At 37.3% G+C, this 19,909-nt stretch overlaps 1 protein-coding gene across 3 annotated transcripts in view; it reads right to left on the bottom strand.

Moving 5' to 3' along the window:
• ROCK1 (Rho associated coiled-coil containing protein kinase 1) overlaps nucleotides 1-19,909 on the bottom strand; it is a 122,463-nt gene that overhangs the window by 47,323 nt on the left and 55,231 nt on the right. For all 3 annotated transcript variants that reach the window (XM_039328589.1, XM_039328590.1, XM_039328591.1), the window contains exons 4-12: nucleotides 17,739-17,876; nucleotides 16,413-16,588; nucleotides 11,942-12,026; nucleotides 11,569-11,713; nucleotides 9,571-9,709; nucleotides 8,529-8,620; nucleotides 7,164-7,323; nucleotides 2,952-3,018; nucleotides 726-814 (exon numbers count right to left, since the gene is read on the bottom strand). In XM_039328589.1, coding sequence (XP_039184523.1) covers nucleotides 726-814; nucleotides 2,952-3,018; nucleotides 7,164-7,323; nucleotides 8,529-8,620; nucleotides 9,571-9,709; nucleotides 11,569-11,713; nucleotides 11,942-12,026; nucleotides 16,413-16,588; nucleotides 17,739-17,876 — 1,091 coding nt within the window. The remainder of the gene's footprint in view (nucleotides 1-725; nucleotides 815-2,951; nucleotides 3,019-7,163; nucleotides 7,324-8,528; nucleotides 8,621-9,570; nucleotides 9,710-11,568; nucleotides 11,714-11,941; nucleotides 12,027-16,412; nucleotides 16,589-17,738; nucleotides 17,877-19,909) is intronic.

Raw genomic sequence — 19,909 nt, forward strand, 5'->3', positions numbered from 1 at the left:
AATCTGACTTCTTCTGCGGCCGCTTGTGGCCCAACACCACATGGAGCATTGTGCCGCTGCTACTGCTCACAGCAGAAGGCTGCAAGGCTCATTGTGCTGACTGGCACGATCGGCGTGATGCACTGTGCGGCCTCCTGCTGCGAGTGGCGGCACTAGCGCAATTACCATGATGCACTGCATGGCCTCCTGCTGTGAGCAGCAGCACCAGCACAATTGGCGCAATGAGCTTCACGGCCTCCTGCTGCAACCAGGATCCTACTGCTACAGTGAAAAGATGGTTAAGGATATAAATGACACAGCTGATGATGCTCATATAAAAGGGAAGAAAATTGTAAGTGAGGACGCCAATCAAGAAGCAATATGCAAATATCTTAAAGAACATATTTTATGTTTTATAATATGTTAAATATGTTAAGTAGCATATTTTTTTCATTAATATTTTAAAACTCTTTCTTATAATCTAGTTTTGTGTACCTTTTATTGTTCTTATTTAAGTATTGTTCTTATTTATTTAAGCATGAAATAATGAACTACCTTTTGGTATATCATTATTTTATACTTAAAACTTAGGGCAGAGAACCTGTTGTTAAATTATTTGAATTCCACCACTGTTCACATCTGTTGCATGTTTGCTGATATACATGAACATGTTGAATGCCATTATCATACAAGTGATATTTAATAACAATTATGTTTGACATTCTGAAAAAAATAAAATATATTACCTGAATTTTTGTTCCATTTCATCTTTTAACTGCATTTCATTATGTAGTTGTTCTTCAAGCTGATAAATATTTTTTTGCAAAGATTCTAACTATAAGTAGAAAATACAAAATGAATTATAAAATTTATACTTTTGCAGAACTAGTTAAATATGTAAGGCATAACATTTGTGGAATGATTTTCTGATGCTTATATATTAAAAAGCCTTGGTAAAGGACAAACACATCTAATTAATTTTCCAAACCACATTAATATTGATCCTAATGAAAAGTAAAAAAAAAGCCTCAAATCTTGTCTTTAGAATATGTCAAAATAATGGTTTTCTCTCCCCTCTATCAGTACTCTTGAAAAAGAAAAAAGAAGAATGTGAGGGTTCATTCTTTCTTCCCCAACCAGATAATTTATGGCCTTACCAGAATGGATTGGAGGGAAAAAAGGAACAGAATAAAGGGCTTGTTACTAAACAATGTAAGCTTTAATAGTGCCCTTTACATATAAACAAGTCTGCCTTACATTTTGTGTATCCATAAAGTATTTAAAAGAGCTATCCACCAATGCTGATAATGAGAATCACTTTTACTTTTATGTTAACTATTTAAGATTTTATTCTTAAACATTAAATATTCTTTTGTTTTTATAGACACTTATTTGAAAAATATTACTGGAAAAATTAATAAATGTTCAAATGATGTAGAATCTAGTAAAAATAAGAATCAGAAAATAAATATTTCTTGGACCCACAGTTACTTCAGTGAATATTTGAAGTTTAGTGTCTTCAGTGCAGGAAAAGATAATAAGTTGTTATTGTGCTTTCCAGCACTATATAGGGTGTATAAAACCTCTAAAAGGAAACCATAGTTGGAAAAACAATCTCCTCTCTTTTGAATTTTACTATTCATATTTGGTTTGAAGTTGATACATTATTTACAATTGTATCTTTTAAATCAGAGGTCCCCAATTCCCGTTCCTATTTGGAACTGGGCTGTGGGAATGGGGAGTCAGTGTGCATGCACTGGCAGCCCAACTTGGGCAGCCTGGCTCCCCTCTCCCCCCCACAGCCGGGCCGCCAAACTGCAATGATTAGGGACTGCTATTTTAAATTCTATAATTTTTATTGCTTAAGAAATAGAAAATGAACATAAGAACTTCTTATTACACCAATAGATTTGATAGCTGCCAAAGGAAATATTTTGAAATGAAAGTTGGGAGTTTTATTCATGGAGTCAACATTCTCTATCAGCAGAATATGGTTTTATAAATGGTTAGAAACAGTGGCTTATATAAAAAACAAATTTGATTTTTAAAATAAAATAAATCTGGATTTCTAAGAAATTAAAATTAATACTTTCTAAATTTAATAAAAAGTGAAAAAAGTAAAACAATTTTATTTAAGGGTTCAGCAAGTTAGCATTTTTTTTTTCTATTTTAAGTATATTCCTAAAATAATATAGTGAAGCTCTTATTTTAGATGTGATTTCTGGAGCAACTAACATCAGGCTAAAATGGGTATTTTTCTCCAGCTAACACAATTAAATATGAACTAAGAATCATTTAGAGGTAATGCCAAAAATGAAATAAAAGGTAGCATCAAAAGCAAATTCATTAATTGAAATTCTTCATTAATTAATAATTCCTCATTAAAAAATGACAGAAGAATCAACTCCACTGGATTTTGGGGAGGGGTTGAATTATAAAAATGAATATTTATATTAACTTTTTAAGAAGTCATTTTAATGCCCTTCATTGAGAATAAAATTGTCTTCTTTTGCTCCTGGAATAAAGATGCTCGGAATATAAAACATCACATTACAATTTTTTCTATTATTTATTTAAAATATATAAAACATAAAACAAAGTATGTGTTTTTCTTATTTTTATATATCCAATTATATTTTGGAGCTGCAAAAATGGTATTAAAATGCTGCACCTAATTATTGTATATCCATTATGAAAAATATTATTTTAAGTCTTTATTCAACAGAGGCATCTATTTTAATTTATGGTACTTGTTAAAGAAAATGTATTTTAGTTTAGCTAAATTATAATACTTATGTAAAACTAAAAATATATACAATTTAAAAACACAATTTTAACATTTAAATGAATTTCATTTTTATTGTTTAAGTTACATTATATAATCATATCTAATATAAAAGATGTCATTTTTTAGAACATAAACAAATTATAGAATAAATTTATCAATGACAATTAAAAAAAATTAAATATACCAAGTTTTTATCTATGTTGGTAGTTGTTCTGTTGTCATTCGAATTAGCTGTGCAGGTAGATAAATACCTATAAACACAATTTTAGTAGTTTTAGAAAGACACAAAAAGAAATATAAATATTCTCAGAATAAAATTTTAATAAATTTTTTGCCTTTGTTTTTCCAAAGTTAAAAACCATATAATTCTATTTACTATGAGGCCCAGAAGATTCTATACTAGACAATTAACTATGCAGAGACTGTCAGCAATCAATGAAAAATGTCTTGCTGCCCTATAGTTTTATTATATAAATCATAAAGTCTTCTTTCTGGCTGTGTGTGTAAAACCCAGTCTTATTTTTTTATTTTTTATTTTTTGCCTCCAAAAGAGACACCAGGTCTTATTTTCTGGGGAGGGGGTCTTTTCCACTCACCTCCAGCACAGACAGCCCCGCCCAGCCGGCCCACTTCTTCTGCGGCTGAAGGAGCAGCTTTATTCTGCAATTCAGAATGGAGCTCGGGCCTGCATTTTGCAGTCAGGCCTTTCCGGAAGGCCTCTGCAGCCAAAAACCGAGCTATGGATTCAATTCATAGCTCGGTTCTAGGCTGCAGAGGCCTTGCAAAACAGAGTATGGATTGAATCCATAACTCGGTTCTTGACTGCAGAGGCCTTCCGGAAAGGCCTGACTGCAGAATGCAGGCCTGGGGACACCCCAGAAGAAATGAACTGCCGAGGCCTGGCTACAAGGTAAGTGGGTGCAGGGCATATGGATCAGCTCCACTCCCCCACCCCAGCTTGATTTTTAGATGTGTGCATTACCCCAAAACTAGGGCTTATTTTTGGGGTAGGGCTTATATTAGGCCCACCCCCAAAAATCAAGCTAGGGCTTATTTTCAGGATAGGTCTTACTTTCGGGAAAACATGCTGTGTTTCTTGTCCATTATTTATACTACAACTAGGCAACATTCACTATGCAACATTCAAAAGAAAAAAGCTCTCTTCCATTGTTGTTTTTCAATTTATTTATTTATAATTTCTCTATACTGTTCAATTTAAAATTTAAGCATTTTATATTAGTCATAATATAGTTGTTGCATAATTTCAGGAAAAATGCATGTGCTTTAGAGTGCAAACATTGATACATCCAAAGTATCCTTTAGAAGGGAATCAGAGATCATTCCAGCACTATTAAACACATGCAACTTGATATTTTAAATAAGCAGACACCTTGTTTAATTTTATTTCTTTCCTTATTAGACTTTGTTGCATTTACCAAACATAGTTTTGATCCCTGTAGGTGACTGCAATGTATTACCTGAATATTCTGGCTTATTTAATTGAAAATACACAAACAAAGCAAAATGCGGTCAAGTTACAAGAAGCCAAAATCTCTACAAAATGGATGATAACCCTCTAAACCACAGGTCGGCGACCTGCGGCTCCAGAGCTGCATGCGGCTCTTTGAGCCTTCCCCTGCGGCTCCCAGCCTCCTCTGCCTTTGCAGAGAGAGACAGAGACAGAGAGAGGCAATTGTGCTTCCCTGCTTCTCTCTCTCTCTCTCTCTCTCTCTCTCTCTCTCTCTCTCTGTGTGTGTGTGTGTGTGTGTTTGTGTGTCACCGACATCCTCTGCACAAGCAAGCCACCCAAAAGCAACTTACCCAAAGAGGAACAGACAGCACTACGTAACCTGAAAGAAGACACCAGCATAATAATCCTACCAGCAGACAAGGGCAACGCCACGGTGGTTATGAACACATCTGACTACCAAACCAAATTAACCAACCTACTCCAAGACTCCACATACAAACCACTAAATACAGATCCCACCACCTACCTGGAAAAAACCACCAGATCCAAAATAAAAGCCTCCCCCATTAGCGAAGAGATCCAGCAAAGAATCATTCCCAGAGAGAAATCATCCAGATGCCCCAAACTCTATGGTCTCCCCAAGATACACAAATAAGGAACCCCACTCAGACCTATAGTCAGCTCCATAGGCTCACCTCTACAAAACCTAGCCAAATTTCTTGCCAAACAACTACAGCCCTATGCAGAATCCATCACCTCACACGTAAAAAAACTCATTCCAGTTTATAGAGATCATAAAGAAACAAAACTTACAGCCCAGCGACCTACTAGTGAGCTTCGATGTCATATCCCTCTTCACCCAAGTGCCTATCAAAGAAGCCTTGACAGCTATTCAAAACAAATATAACCCCCCCAAACACATCTTAGATCTGACCAACCACTGCCTATCCAACACATACTTCATCTATAACGGACAAAAATACAAACAAACAGAAGGAGCACCCATGGGATCACCCCTCTCACCTGTCATTGCCAACCTCTACATGGAACACTTTGAAACCCAAGCTCTAGAAAAATCTGATCACAAACCCAAACTCTGGCTCAGATACGTAGACGACACCTTCATAATCTGGCCACATGGGAAAGAAAAACTGGACAACGTCCTCACACACCTCAACAGCCTACACCCCAAAATACAGGTCACCATGGAAACAGAAGCTAACAACCAACTTCCCTTCCTGGATGTCTTAGTCTACAAGAAATCCAATGGCTCCCTAGGACACACCATCTACCAGAAGAAAACACACACAAACCGCTATCTGCACGCTCTCTCACACACCACCCAGCACAGATCAACTCTGTAGCCAAGACACTCATCTCCAGAACAAAACGCTTAGCTGACGAACAACACCTAAAACCCGAACTACACACTCTCACCAATGTACTAACATCCAATGGATTCCATAGAAATAAGATTACAAGCCTAATCCAAAAAGAAATCCCCACTAAAATCCAAGACAAAGAACAAGAAAACGGCAAAGCCCTCCTCCCATACATAAAAGGCACCACAGACAGAATCAGTAAGATCCTCCATAAACACAACATCAAAACAGCATTCTGCACAAACAGAAAAATATCCACCAACCTTAGAAACCCCAAAGATAAAATTGAATTAGAAAATCAAGGAGTATACGAAATCCCATGCACCACTTGTCCCACCACATACATCGGACAAACCAACAGAAGAATAAGTGCACGCATTGAAGAACATAAGAACTCAGTCAAAAAAGAGGAACCAACATCTTCCCTGGTCCAACACCTTAAAGCCACAGGACATGAAATTGACTTTAAAAATACCAGAACCATTGCCAAAAGTGAACATTTTAATAACAGAATAATCAGAGAAGCCATCGAGATAGAAAAACGCCCACACAGCATGAACAAGCGAGATGATACCTCCCGCCTACCAGCCATTTGGAAACCCGCCCTTATTGACAAACGACTCCCTAACACAAAAAATGATACCAGACCCACACTCACAAAAACCACACAGGAGGTCACCACCACACATCCACGCAAAAAACAAACCCAAAGCCACACCGATGACGAGGCACGACCACAAACCAGAAGCCAGACCACAGCTGCATCATTAGCCACTTTAAACCCCTCCAATCCATACATGAAGCAAACTGACACCCTCCATGAAGAGGAGGCACGACCACGAACACGAAGCCAAAAAATAGCAAGGCAGCCCAAAATCTTAAACCCCTCTGCAACTCAGACTAACCTGAGCACAACCAAACAGAACACTCCCCAGCCAATCAGAGCACAGCCAAGCCCCTAACCATTCAGAACACACCTCCACCCAATCAGAACACAGCCAAGCTCCCACCCAATCAGTTCATACCCCCACTGGCAGTTAAAAGGAAGAAACAGCTAAGACCACACATTGCTGCTCAAAGCACGAAGCTGAAAACACCAGCCTGAAGATGACGAATGGGACTTTGTCGAAACGTCGCCAAGACACTTCCAATTTTACGCGAGAGAAAACCCGAACAACCAAAGACCTACATACACACATACACACACACACACACACACACACACACACACACACCTATAATAAAGGTAAAAAAGGATATATGCAGTGTTATCTTCGTTTTAGATATCAAAAGGGTTTTGCAGCTCCCGGTGTTTTGTTTTTGGTGGGAAACGGGTCCAAGTGGCTCTCTGAGTGTTTTGGGTTGCCTACCCCTGCTCTAAACTAAATACAGCTGCAATATGGCTATGTTTCCAATATCAATATGCTAACACACGGCAGTTTTTAATGACTGCAATAATAATAAAGTTATATTTGTTGTATTCCTGTTATAAGTATACTCATGACTTTTACCGACAAACCAATATATTAAATCATATACTTACTGATGATTACTATAATAAGTAAATCCTACAAAAGGTAGCTGGTTGCCAACAAAAGCTTTTGGTATAGGAAATGTTTCTTCTTCACCTTTGTCTTCCTCCAGATCATCAAAGTTACTAGTGTCAATATCACTACTTAAATCAGGCACAACAGGTGCTACAGCTACCCCAAAACCCCCCCAAAAAACAAAGATTATTAATTGTATAAAAATGTGTATATTATCAGGTATAAATGTATTGAAGCTGATATGAAAAAATGAAGTTGTTTTAAAAGATCATACAATGCTGAAATTCTTATTATATTTTGAGCAGTATGTGCATAAATCCCCCAGAAACTTAAAGGTTTGAAAAATTACATAATATTAAGAAGCAAACTATTCTTCAGTAGCTCACAGCAAACTGCTAATCTGAGTGCCTCAATTCTACAAAATATTTGTAATATTATAGATATTAGCTGGGACAGGAGAACTATTATAAACTGACTTATCAAAGCAGTTACTTCCATATATAATAGCGGTATTTTCTATAAAGCATAAAAGATTTTACTACTGTTTTTTAATTATACAGAAGATCAAAATTAAATTATGGTTGTCACATATATCATTGTATAAAATAGTCACAATTACTCTTATTTTGTCCTGTTATCTCAAAATACTAAATGTTCCAATCATAATACTACAATGTACCTCATAACTTTGGGATAATAGAAAATCAAAGGGAAAACCCAGAATGATTAAAATTTTGTATTTATTGTTAACTAGAAATCAAAACAATTTAATGACATTAATTTAATATTAACCATTAGGTTAGGTTAGAAACAGTTATCCTGAACCAAATATTAAAGATTTATTCTATGTTTAATAAATATAAGATATTTAGGTTGTGGTTTTTAAATACTTTAAGTGTTTTATAGGGTTTGTTATGACAAGTGTAATTTTCTGTATATTTTGAAGAACTGCACAACCAATTTTACATGCCCAGCTCAGCTAGGGTTATGTTTCCTCAATAGCAACCCAAAATCCCCCCTAATCACAGTACCCCCAAAGTCTTTGAGGAGAAATTGCGGCTGAGAAGGGAGATAATTAATTATATTTGGGAATCATATTTACAATTTGAAGAGAGAGGAAGACAAAGACTGTCAACAGAAAAAAGGTATGTAAGATCTCACTGGATGTACATAAACTTTCTAGAATGAAACAATGTGAACCCTGTGAATGTTGTGTGAACCTTAGCCTTTTGAATAAGCAGGTCAGCTACTTTTTTTTAATCTGTTTCTTATTAGAAAATTATATTCCTGCAACATTTACAAGGAAAATATAACACATGAAAATTAAAAGAAAAGCCAATTTTATGCAGAAAATTACTTACTGTCCCTAAGATTTTCCCAAGACCACTGATCATTTTTGAAAAATGGATGTCGCTTGATTTCTTCCATGCCATTTCTCCCTAATCTAACTTCCCTGTACAGGTTAAAAAAAATTAAATTATGCTACACACACTGCCCACACTTGAAAATAATTTGTAAACAAATGAAATGTTAACTCAAAATAAGGAGATCATTTATTTCAATATTAGCAGTTTCTTTGCTTTAATAACTCAGTAATAAAAAGCATGTTTGCTGTCAGAAACATTTATCAGATATTGCAGGGATTGCAAATGCTTACATAGAATTAGCCACTCCAACTCCTCCACAAACTTTTTATCTGATTTCACTCTAACCTATTTTTCCAGGTAATCAGTAATTATTACATCATTACTTATAATTGCATTTAGATAAGCATGTCATAGCTGTAAAAACATTTCTTTCCAAATCTTTCAAATTATTAGAAAAATCTCTGCTATATTTTACAATCAGGATAGTGGATGAAGTTTGGGGGAGGGGCAGGAAAAGTAGATAACAATGTTACAGGTCTAAAGTACAATTATTCAAGACAGAAAATCCAAAGGAAAAATCATTTAATTTCTTGCACAGCTGCTGAACAATCCGTAGAATACAATAATAAAGTAGTAATTTAATAACTTGTTTTAAAACAATACACCGTGATTGAAGTTCATTTGTTGCTAATATAGTGATATGATTTATGTTTAATATAATACACGAAGAACAACTCATAGTTTGCTATTAAACTATTCTATTATACTCAAAACTCTATCTAATCCATAGAAATACCAGATAAGTACTACCTAAAAAAAGGAAAACAAAATAAGCAATAGCACTAACTTTAAAAGTTACAGTTAAAACAATTTTTGATATGTTACATGAACATAGCCTATATTTTAAAAGGAGATGATGAATAATTCTTAAAAGAATTCATTTAATAATTTAATGTCTAAGCTTTTAAAAAATAATTACAAATATTTAAAAGTATTTAAAAATATTTTTTCTACAATATGATTTTAAACATATTACCTGTCTGTTAGAAAGCCACAAATAAGATTTTTTGCATCTTTAGAAATCTCATTATCATCAGGGAAGCTAAGAGAATTCTTATGGTTCATAATTTTGCTATATGTTCCAACCAAAGAATCTGCATAAAAAGGTGTATCCCCTAAAACAAGAGAGAAAAAATTATATGTCACAAAACTGATCAAAACTAATAAAATAACAAGACTAGACTGCACAACCTGGCAACATTTCAATACTATTTAGCCACCAAAAGTGGCTTTTTGTGCTTATTTTAAGGGCTCAAAATAATATTATCATATCAAAGTACAAAAAACTGACAGTGAGGACAATTAACCAGTGGAACAGCTTGCCTCCAGAAATCTCCATTACTGGAAATTTTTAAGAAAAGGCCACTAGACAGTCACTTGTCTGAGATGGTATAGGTCAGACCTGTCAAACACAAGGCCCGGGTGCCGGATGTGGCCCACGAAGTGGTTTCATGTGGCCCGTGAAGCCATCCTAGAAACAATGAGGGAACGGCCCCCGCTGCCTTGGCCCTGGCCGGCCGGGAGCCAATGTACAATTTGTGGTGGCCATCTATGCTGAAATGCATTCAGTCTTAGCTCCACAAGACCATCTGGAAACAGCGAGGAACCAGCCCCTGCCACGTCAGCTCCAACCCCTGCGTGAATGCTGGGAAGGTGTCACCCTTTGGGAGTAATGAAGAAATGCACCATTGCCTGGAAGTGGCCAGCAAATATATTTGACCTCTGCTGTCCAGGGTTCCTGGCAGCCTGCACCACCATCCAGCCCCCTCCCCTGCATGGCCTGAGAGGAACAGTGAGGCTCCTCCAGTGGACCATGCCTTGGCACTTGCCCTGGTCCCACCCCCTTCTGCCAGAGACCCTCAGATCTGTCCCACTCCTGTCCAGGCCCTTGACGCGAATGTAGAGCTGGCCATGCCCACCCAGTAAGTCACACCCACTCCATCCACGCCCACCCAGTAGGCCACACCCACCCTGGCCACACTCACCCAGCCCTCCAAGGGCAGCCGCAATGCTGATGCAGCCCTGAATGAAATTGAGTTTGACTCCCCTGGTATAGATCAATGATGGCGAACCTTTTAGAGACCGAGTGCCCAAACCGCAAACCAAAACCCATTTATTTATCACAAAGTGCCAGGGCCGTATCAGCATTGTGGTGCCCTCAGAGGGGGTTAGCGGGGGGGTATGGCCCACTAGGTGGGTGTGGCTGCAGTGGTCATGGCAGACTGGGTGGTCATGGCCGGGATGGGTGTGGCCACCTCAAGGTTGCTTGTGGGGGGACGCCTGTGGAGGCTGGGCAAGATTGGGGGAGATTGGAGGGCGGGTAGCAGACTCGTCCTGTGGGGTGAGGCAGGGGATAGGGCAGGGGTGCCATTGCTGCAGGGCAAAGCAAGCCAGGGGCGACTACTGCCTGACACCATTGTCTCCCGCACACAGAGGCCAGCGAGCGCATGGGGGCATGCTCTACCACCTTTACTCGTGCTTGCTTGCTGGCTGCTTCGCCTTTGTGCTGGGCGGGGCTGTTGCTCCGGGTGCCAGCGGCGGCCTAATGAACCTGTGCGAGATGCTGGTGGCAGGCATGCCCACAGAGAGGACTGTGAGTGCCGCCTCTGGCACACGTGCCATAGGTTCGCCATCACTGGTATAGGTCCTCCTGCTTGAGCAGGGGGCTCCTCCAAGGTCCCTTCCAGCTCTATCCTATCCTATCCTATCCTATCCTATCCTATCCTATCCTAAAAATAATAGATCTTCTACAATCATGTGTATTTCCCAAGATTATCTCATGCCCACTTCTATAGAAATCATTTATGTGTTTTCATTCTAACAGCCACAAAAAAAGACTGGGGTAGTAGATATAGTAGAAAAAATGAGGAAGATAAGGATGACACAAGTGAGGTAAAAGTATAGATGATTCAAAGAAGTTTTTCTTTTAAGATACAATTGTAATTAATTTACACACAATGTTTCTGATACTTACCCACAAGCATTTCATACAAAAAAACACCAACTGACCACCAGTCACATTCTCTTCCATAATAACCATCACCACCTTGTGATTTTAATACTTCTGGGGATATATAATCTGGAGTTCCAACAGCTGTATCACATCGTACCATACCTTCCTATAAAAAAATTGTTTAAACTTTAAAGGAGTTACTCTCTAGGATCTTAATATTACACTGAAAGGTATATGAAGCAAGATAGATTCTTACATCTGTTTGGAAAATAAAATTTAAAATTGTATGAACCCTAGTTAAAAATCTTAATTTAAGCACACATATCTTTTTTTTAAGAGTATCATGATTTTTCACAAGCCAAAAGCTAATTAGTAGTAATTTTTATCTACTAACCTTATTCATTTTCATACAGGTACCAAAATCTGCTAGTTTTAAATGACCAGATTTGTCTAGCAGCATATTATCAGGCTTTACATCTCTGAAAACAATGAAAAAATTATCAGATCAACTTTTATTTATTAAGCAAGAACATCACTGAGCCTCATCCCAAATGAAGAACACAAATAAAACAATGGTTAGCAAAATTAGACCCAAACTTTGAATTATAAGTGCCTTTACATTTCTGCTTCTTTCCAAAACAAATTCTCCTTTCATTGTGATGTACATTTTATACCTATATCAACTCAGTTTGTTTTTCCATTTAGTACAGTATTATTTATGCCAGAAGCTCTACAAGGTTAATGCCAAAATCTTTCACACCATCTATTTCTTGATCCTTTTAAAAGTTCACTGCCACAATAACTGGCCAGCAATGTGTACACAGTACAATAAAATACATAAAGAGCAATACAATTGAAGGGGGAAAAGAGGTGGCATGTATTGAGAGGGACCTCGGAGTCCTAGTAGACAATCACTTAAATATGAGCCAGCAGTGTGCTGCAGCTGCCAAAAAGGCCAACACAGTGCTAGGCTGCATTAACAGAGGGATAGAATCAAGATCACGTGAAGTATTAATACCACTCTTCAATGCCTTGGTAAGGCCACACTTGGAATACTGCATCCAGTTTTGGTCACCACGATGTAAAAAAGATGTTGAGACTCTAGAAAGAGTACAGAGAAGAGCAACAAAGATGATTAGGGGACTGGAGGCTAAAACATATAAGGAACGGTTGCTAGAATTGGGTATGTCTAGTTTAACGAAGAGAAGGACAAGGGGGGACATGATAGCAGTATTCCAATATCTCAGGGGCTGCCATAAAGAAGAGGGAATTAAGCTATTTTCCAAAGCACCTGAAGGCAGGACAAGAAGCAACGGGTGGAAACTAATCAAGGAGAGAAGCAACCTAGAACTAAGGAGAAACTTCCTGACAGTGAGAACAATTAATCAGTGGAACAGCTTGCCTCCAGAAGCAGTAAATGCTCCAACACTGGAAGTTTTTAAGAAGAGACTGGACAGCCATTTGTCCGAAATGGTGTAGGGTTTCCTGCCCGAGCAGGGGGTTGGACTAGATGACCTCCAAGGTCCCTTCCAACTTTACTATTATTATTATTATTATTATTATTAGAATAGATCAGAATTCATTTCCCTTCTTGTAATTGTTGAACATGTAATTGTTTTGTGTAAACAAATGAAAACTATTCCATAGTGAGGCACTAAGATTTTGATTTTGAAAGACAGCACATTGGATATGTACTCAATTGGTTAAATATGTAACTTTACATTACCTTTTCAGCTAACCCAAATCAGACAACAAATGAAACTGAAATGTCTGTAAATGCAGGATGATTGCCAATTGTCAAAAATGCAGTCATGTGAAATGGGTCATGTCACATTTTTGGAGTCCATTGTAACTTTGATTAGTCACTAAGCATCTAGCTGTAAGTCAAGGCTATCTGTACATGTTTTAGTTATTTTGGGTGATCTGTGTGTATCCTGGCTGATACAATTATACAATAGTCTTTTGTCAACCGTATTGATTGCCATCTACTTTCAATCCCAGTTCAGTCTTCATGTTGAAATATAAAACTGTGATTGGTTTAGAGTTCTGTATCTCTAAAACAAGTATTTCTCTACTTCAGCGACTTTCAGATGTATGAACTTCATCTGCCATAATTCCCCAACCACCATAATCCTTGATGAGAATTTTGAGTTGAAGTTCCTACATCTGAAAATTGCCAAGGTTGGGAAACACTGCTCTAAAAGGAACATCTCCTTTCTAATATATGTGCCCAAATGACTGTAATCATGCACAAAGGCCCTCATCTACATGACTAGAATGGGGAATGACTTCTCAGTTGCAGGCCATCAGCTGTGGAAATCCTTCTCCAGGGAACAATCTGGAATCTATATTATTATGTTAATATATAATCTATATAATCTATATTAATATGTTTTAACAAGTGACTAATACATTACTTTATTAAGCGTATTTGTAGTTGGTTTATTTTTGATGTGTACATTATACTAAGATAATAGCTTCTATACATTTTTATTTTCACCATTATTTTTTGAATTATTAAAGTATTTAACTGATTATTTATTTTGTTTGTTTAAGCAAATTTGTAATCCATCAATATGAATCTACAGTAGTTATTAGGCAGATAAAAGGTATAAATTAAATAAAGAGAATCTGTTTACCTGTACTCTCTGTAATGCTAAAATAATCTTATTTTGCCTTTTCTGGACATACTATCTTCATGTTTTATGGAATATAATTTAACTTTATAGTAGTTCTTAACCAATATATGAGGAATAGTAATCTATTAAAAGTTGAACATTACCCATATACTATTAACTTTTATTCATAACAGTGTCATTTTATTACTCACTGACTATAATAAAGTATATCTATCATTGCCATTATAATAAATGGAGATAGAAAGTCATGATTTTGTCATAATGTTTTTGACATTTCATAAATTCTTGGTCACTGTCCTTTAAATGGTTTGCCACAAGCACACATTTATACAATGCTTATGCAAGCAGGTGTAACAAAGATATACCTAATCAGTAATGGTTTAGATTTTATGTATTTATACAAATAGAAGCTATTGTAAAGGGGCATCCCAACTGCCAATTCCTATTGTCACATGAGACAAAAATGTAATAGGACACAAAACCTTTTGCCCTCCTAATTCCAACAGAAAGATTTTGCAATTCATCCTTGCTGTCTATGAGAGATGTAGAGGACTAAACTGAAACAGCAAAAATCCTTTACATCACACATGTCAAACACAAGGCCCGCGAGCCGGATGCAGCCCGGTATGTAGTTTCATCCAGCCCAGGAACCTGCTCTGGAAAGAGCAAAGGACCAGCCCACTGCACCTTGGCCCAGCCCAGGCCAACCGTGCGTTGATCTACAACCTGGTTGCGTCTATCAAAGCCAGAACATACTCAGCTTTAAATCCATGGAACAGCGCTGCCCTGTTCCTTGTGTGCGCGCGCAAGCAGAATCCAGTGTCCCTGCTGGCTGTCTTGTCCCGCAGACTGACTTCACCCAGGACGCCAGTGCTGGCCGTCTCCTGTGCGAACACCGAGGGGGCGGGGCAGAGGTGGCGAGGCAGCTCCTTGCTGGTTCCAGTGGATCTTAGGCTGAGTGTGTTCTGGCTTTGATGATGCAAGCAGGTTGTAATATCACTGCCAACCCCCTCCCCACCAGCACCTCCAGCCTCACAGCCATGAGGCATCCCTTTTACTGGCACAGCCCAACGCGGGATAGCAAGACCGGCGGCAACATGGCAGCGCTGGCAATCTCTCCCCCTCCCATCACCCCTTCCTGAGCATGGAGGAAGGAAAGAGATGAGAAGGAGAGAAGGAAGGAAGTGTAATGGAGAGTTGAGGGAGATCGGTGTTGGCTGGGAGGCTTTGCCACAGCTCTATGGATTCGGCAGAAACATTGGGATCTCGGGTGGCCTCTGCGGAGGCTGGCGGTGGGGCAGGGCTCTTGGGGAGGGATTTTTAAAGGGGAAGAGGAGATTGACTGGGGAAGATTTTATTTTCTCTTTTCCGGAGAGACAAGCCAAAAGGAGGGAGAGCGAAGTTTATTCTCTGGAGGGAGGGAGGGTGGGAGGGAGGGAGCGACAGACGAAGGTACAGGGGAAAAGGAATGGAGGGTGAGAGGAAGAAAAGAAGGAATGGAGGGAGAAGGGGAGGGAGAGTGGAAGGGAGGGAAGGAAAAAGGGAGGGAGGGAGGAAAGAACAGGGAAGAAGGAATAGAGGGTGGGAGAGAAGAAGGAACGAAGGAAGGAAGGAAGGAACAGAGGGAGGAAGGAATGGAGGGTGGGAGGAAGGAAGGGAGTGAGGGTTGGAGGGACCATATCCCAGTGCTCGCCCCAGTCCCATCCTCCTCTGCCGGAGACTCTCAGATCTACCTAGTCCTGCTCCGGCACCCCCGAAGTGAGTGATGTCGAACTGGCCACCCCAGCCACACCCACCCAGTAGGGCACACCCATCCTGGCCACAGACACCCTGCCCCCCAAGGGCAATCACAATGCTGATGTGACCCTCAATGAAATTGAGTTTGACAGCCCTGCTTTACATGTACTTTCTTCTCTCAATGCAACTAGGTTTAAACTCAGTGTGAGATAACTATTTCATCATAAGCAAAGCAAACCAAACTAAAAAAGATATGTGGCTCTCAAAATAAGGTTTATAATTTACATACAGTAAATCTCATTCTTATTTCAAATTTATTGCAGAAAGGATGAAACAATTTAATTTTGTGCTGATTACCTCTAATTCGCTCAGGTTTGACATTGTAAATAGTCCAGTAGTATTATAAATTATAAATTAAAATTTCAAATATACTATTATTTTTAATACAATTTAAAATGTTGAGAATATCAGCTATATAAAAATACTTACCTGTGAATAAAACCCATGGAGTGAATAGCATCTAATGCAAGAACAACTTCTGCTGTATAAAATCTTGCCCATTTTTCAGGGACATCGTAGTTGCTCATTAAATTTACCAGATCCCCACCAGGCATATATTCCATCACCATATAAAGGTAACGATCATCTTGGAATGCATAAAACAACTGTGAAGTACAATAGACTAGAATCACTGCATGCTGCATTCCTATCAACTGCATTCCTATTTTCTTTTTGAAAGAGGAAGTTAGAGGTAAGTGTAGCGTTTATATTTATAATGTATAAATGATAAAAAACTAATATAGGTAGTCCTCAACATACAACCATAACTGAGTCCAAAATTTCCATTGCTAAGAACAATAGTTGTTAAAAGTGATTTTTTCCCCATTTTACAACATTTCTTGCCATAATAGTTAAGTGAATCACTGGAGTTCTTAAGTTAGCAATATGACTTGGCTTGTCAGAAGGTTGAAAAGTGTGATCACATGACACTGAGACACTGCAATAGTCATAAATGCATGCCAGTTGTCAGGGTCCAAATTTTGGTCACATGACCATGGGGATGCTGCAATAATTGTAGTGTGAAAAACAATAATAAGTTACTTTTTTCAGTGCCATTGTAACATCAAATGGCCACTAAACAAATGATTTATTAACTCTTTCCTTTGCACAGATTGCAATTTTAACCAGGACGTCCATAATTAACCACAGTTTTATACACCAACAATGAAAGTCACAGATGTTAACTTAATACACCAAAATATTAATAGATAAGCTAAATTAAAATATTGTCTGAATCCAGACATGATAAGCATAGCTTTTAATTTGGATAAAATAAAAAACTATTGTTATAAAATTTCTATTTTAACTGCAAAGAGAAGAAAAAGGCTGCATGTTCATGTGTATTTTATTTGAACAAACTGGGATATGACTATAAATCAGGGCAAATATTGTACCTTTTGTTACATAATTCAGCAGAAGCATAAGAGGAATGACTCATATGAACACACTAAGCAGACTATTTTTATAATTATCAATTAGCATTATGCATGATTATCAGTTTATTTCTTTGTTTTCAAACTACAACAGCAAAATATTTGTACTGAGGTTATTTTAATTATTGGAATGAATAATTATATGTAAAATATACATTTTCAAATATAAAATATGTTTAAACAAAGTTAAAAATTATAAGTCAATAAATTAACATGGTTTTAAATTATATATGCTCTATATTATTGACAAAACAAAATGTTGAACACTTATTCAAGACAAATGTTATAATTCTTGGCCAATGTGAATTCAAATAAAAATCACCTGAACAACCCAAGGGCTATTTGCAAATGCCATGATATCTCTTTCTTCCCAAAAGAATGCAGAATCTGATCTTTTTATCATCTCAAATTTGCTGAGAAGTTTCATGGCATAGACCTTTCGTGATGACTTGTGTCTTACCTTTAAAATAAATAAGATGAAAAAAATAATATAAGTATGAAACAGCATGAGTACATTCCATTCCCATTAACTATGTTAAAAGGTTAGGATTATGTACCTAGTCATCATCTTAAAAGGAAAGCTCTTTCGCATTTCATGGAGCACTGTTGTTCTCTAGCTCTTCTTCTCTAGAATTATTGATTTACTTATTTCTGCGAAACTGTCCCACACTCCACAGGTCTAGAAAAGATCAATACTATTGAACGTTGTCATATCAAGGGTAGATATTCTACAACTAAATACTTTGAAATGTTGGCCAAAGTTGTTTCTACCTGTGAAGGTAGCTGTGAAATTTTTATAACCAACCAGTATAATAATATTTCCTACATATGAGTTTGGTATTAATTTTATAAATTTAGTATTTATGTTTAAAACCATTCTAACTGAATTATTTTACTATATAGTTTTGTTTTCTATTTATTGCATTCGGAATATCAAAAATGGCTAAAATTTAAACAATTTCCCATTTATTTTGGAGAGATTAAAGGAAATACATTGTATTAATAAATATATTTGAGAATTAACTGCATTGCATTCTTCTAGCACTACTGCAACAAAATCCAAATCCTTCATTCAATAATATATTGTAAGTCAGTTGTTTATAGCAACCATAACACAAATTATAAAATGATGCATGCCATGCAAAATAAGTACCTTCAAACGTAATTTATGATATATTGCTTATTACTGCATATATTGAAGACCTATTAAGGTGAAGAAATAGAAGTACCTATTTCAATGATGGCGAACCTTTTAGAGACCGAGTGCCCAAACTGCAACCCAAAACTCACTTATGTATTGTTGGGTGCCGGGTGGGCATGGCCCATTGGCGGGTATGGCCAATTGGGTGGGTGTGGCCCATTGGGTGGGCATGGCTGCAATGGTAACGGCAGACTGGGTGGGACTAAAAAGTTCAATCAATCAATTCCAACTTTGCGAGATTTTTTTTTCCTGCAAGAAGTTGAAATTGATTGATTCTTTTTTTTTTTTGCGCACGTCAGTGGAGGCCTAAAGCAAAAAGGTTTTATAAAACCCAGCTGAAGGCCTAGGACTGGGGCAACAGCGCACGTGCCCATAGAGAGGGCTGTGTGTGCCACCTGTGGCACCGGTGCCATAGGTTCGCCACCACGGACCTATTTCAATCCAATCACAGTAAATAATGACGAGGGACACCAAAAATAGGTAGGGCAACCAACTATGGGTATGCAACTTTACAGTGTTTTTTCCCCTAAAGGTATGCATACTATTTATATACATTGTCCATTCACAAAATGCCTTATTTTCCAACACTATAGTTAGATTTTAAAATAGTTGCTACTGTCAGTGGATTTTAAAAACACTGGTGGAGGAGCATGAAGCCATTATTTATATAGATTATACATTAAGGAGAGAAAGATATAACTTCTCTCCAAGAGGAAAAGGTCTCCAGAAAAGTGTACCTCCCACAGCAATTAAGATTTTAAAATAAAACCACTGAAAACAATGAACTTCTACTTGCAATGCGCACTGGAAATATAATCTATCATCTCAGATAATAACTTCATATATTTACATTAAATATTACAATATGACTTGCTAAAATATAACTACAACTAGCAACATTAGAACACAGTAGTTTGTTCTGCATATTATACTGTAACAATAGTTTAATTAAAATAGGAATGGAAACAAACATAATAAACAAAAATTATTCTTCCACAGTATATATTTTAAAATGGGACAAATCTTGCTTGTTATATATAATTCACAGAGCATGCTTTATAGTTAAGGAGAAGACAGATATTATTTTGCAGACAAAGTAGCTGTGGTTTATTTGGTAATTTTGTTGTTCTTTTTCAGTTAAACCAATCATGTATATTTAGCTTGCTTACAAATTTATACAGGGCACAAAAATTAGGCAAGAATAAGTCAATAAACAAATTATATTTCCATGTACAAATCATGTCACCCTACAGTAACTAATCGGTAAGAAAACCTCAGTGCAGACTATGATT

The sequence above is a fragment of the Crotalus tigris genome, unplaced genomic scaffold (genome assembly GCF_016545835.1).
Source record: "Crotalus tigris isolate CLP2741 ecotype Arizona unplaced genomic scaffold, ASM1654583v1 scf7180000024382.2542628, whole genome shotgun sequence".
Taxonomy (NCBI): Eukaryota; Metazoa; Chordata; class Lepidosauria; order Squamata; family Viperidae; genus Crotalus; species Crotalus tigris.